At 40.2% G+C, this 2,348-nt stretch overlaps 1 protein-coding gene across 1 annotated transcript; it reads right to left on the bottom strand.

The window, feature by feature from the left end:
* Positions 1-227: 227 nt before the first annotated feature.
* On the bottom strand, positions 228-2,208 carry ALG13 (ALG13, UDP-N-acetylglucosaminyltransferase subunit; the record flags this gene model as incomplete). The annotated part of the gene is made up of 2 exons (XM_009573110.1): positions 228-339; positions 2,070-2,208. Coding segments are annotated over 2 exons (251 nt in total), but the record flags the coding sequence as incomplete, so codon positions are not given.
* Positions 2,209-2,348: the final 140 nt, after the last annotated feature.

Here is a 2,348-nt window from a genome sequence, read left to right as displayed (position 1 = left end):
AGAACTAGACAGTTCATACTCCCCGCCCCCGCCTTGCGGGCACTGGGCTCTTTTAAGCATAAAGCTAGATTTTAAACTGGCACTAAATAGGAAACCATTTAATGTCAGTTAATATTAACAGACCATTTCTTTGAGGGTTTGTCCCAGTTGGTGGACTCTTAAGTATCGAAGGCCTCACTAGGAGAGGAGAAAGGTTTTATTCCGACATTTTTATTCCTCTGTACTGTTTATTGAAACCCAACAACTTTATCCAAGAACAAAGCAAACTTTTCTGGCTGTCCAGGAGGAAAAGGTTTCAAAGTTGACAAGTCCATCGACTGCAGTGTCTCCACAAGAGTGCTGTAAAAACAGACCAAAACAAAAAATTAAAAAAAAAAAATCCATCCCAAAGGGAAATTTTTTCTTCACACAATTTTCTTTGTATTCATAAACACATAATCCTTTAGCACGGAAACAAAAATAAGGACATGTATTGAAAGGAAGAAGAGACCCCACAAACCAGCGGGCCCTGACCATCACTGGCTCATAGGCAGCATTGCTGAGAACACACTTTGACCTATACCACGGCTTTCACAGACAACCTCAGCTCTTAACTTTTTAATCTTCTCTGGTTGCAATGTTGGGAGACGGAACAAGATCTGAGGATCTTCACCATACCTTCCCGTACCAGGAAATTCATCCTATCTGAACACATGGCATAGTTCTCCACTTAACACATAGCCAGAAAGAACAGCTAAATCAATCTGTGAGCTTGCTATTGTCAGACCATAAATAAGGCTCAAATGCTAGGCACTGTTGAACAAAAAGAAACAAAAATTCCTTCCTGTCTCCGAAGCTGTCAGAAGCACTGAGATAATAAGTTTACGAACTAATATACTGAATGCCTAATATACTGAATGACAGGCCTAGTATTTTCAGAAGGCTCTTCTGAAACACACGAAATCCTATTTGCAGGGCAAAGAAACAAGATGCAGACTAAATAATGGGAGTTCAATTTCCTCTGACTTCAATGTAGAGGTCATCTTACAGAGTGCAATCATAAATAATCATAAATAAAGAGAAAACAGCAAGATACAGTCAAAACAAGAGAGCAAATGAAACTAACAGGAGCCAGGATGAACACAAACAAAAGGAGCTGGGTTTTTGTTGTTGGTTTTTTTGGGGGGGTGGTTGGTTGTTCAGTGGTTTGGGTTTTTTTTCCCTGAAGTGACAGGCAGTAGATCTGTGAAACTCCTTGTCAGAGGATGTGGTGGATTCAGGAAGTTTGGTTAAAAGGGCAGCCTGAATAAGCACTTGGAAGACAGGGGTATTGAAAGTTACTAACCAGTCAGCATCTGATTTAGGAATCCCCCTGAATCAAAGCACTTCAGAGCATTAGAGGGAAAGTAACACAAGGAAGTACCCTATGTTCTTGCCCTGTTTCTACTTTTGGCTGGGCATCTGCATATGACCACTGCAAATCGGATATTGAGCTACATGGACACCTGATCCATATCAGGAAGGCCATTCTTATGTTTTGTCCTAAATACTCGAGATACTTTCAATTTTATTATGTCAGTACATCTATACAGTCAACTTCAGTGCCCTTTACAAGGAAAATCCACATAGCAAAATGATGAAATGGAGTCCTAAGTCTGCATGAAGCAATTTATTCCTTATGGCGCATGGTTACAAACTGATGGTCCGGGTTGTATTATTTCTAGACTTCGAAAAATAATCAAACAAGTAGTGAGGAAGATCAGAGAAAGAGAGAAGCTGTTAGGTGCCTCTAGGATGCTACCTGACTGTTCCAAATTCAACCACTTCTATTTGGTTTAAATTGCTCTTCTTTCAATCTGAATAATTGTGCCCTCAAAAAAAAAAAAAAAATTAAAAGGGGTCATGGTCAAAAGGCTTGGTTTGGTAAATTAGCACCTAATGTTATTCTATGGAAAATCTACCTTGCAAACAAATGGTTGTTACAGTGAAGGATGTAAACTTCCTTGTTACATTCTCGATACTGTAGTTAACACAGAGGGATGGTGCTGTACACTGTTTGTTCAGTCAGGACAGCCACAGTAGCTCCATACCTGCAATTACAGCAGAGGACATGCCCATCTCTGTGGAGCTGTTTTGCCAGTTCAAGCTGATGGTTGTTCATCAGCTTTTCGTTTGTTACTACTATTAGTGGTTTTCCTTTTTCTAGAGTCTCCAGACAGCTACCTGCACCTACAGGAGAAACAGAAAACACGATGAGTTTTTGCCCTGACATATAAAATATCATCCTACTTGCTCTTGAAACACGGGAGACTCCTGAAGGTGAACACTTAACCATCCAACTCTAGCTGTGGACCTGAACATTCAATGCC

The sequence above is a fragment of the Fulmarus glacialis genome, unplaced genomic scaffold (genome assembly GCF_000690835.1).
Source record: "Fulmarus glacialis isolate BGI_N327 unplaced genomic scaffold, ASM69083v1 scaffold34812, whole genome shotgun sequence".
In the NCBI taxonomy this organism is placed as follows: domain Eukaryota; kingdom Metazoa; phylum Chordata; class Aves; order Procellariiformes; family Procellariidae; genus Fulmarus; species Fulmarus glacialis.
The sequence above is the reverse complement of the archived record's forward strand: the minus strand, read 5'-3'. Positions and strand labels throughout refer to the sequence as shown.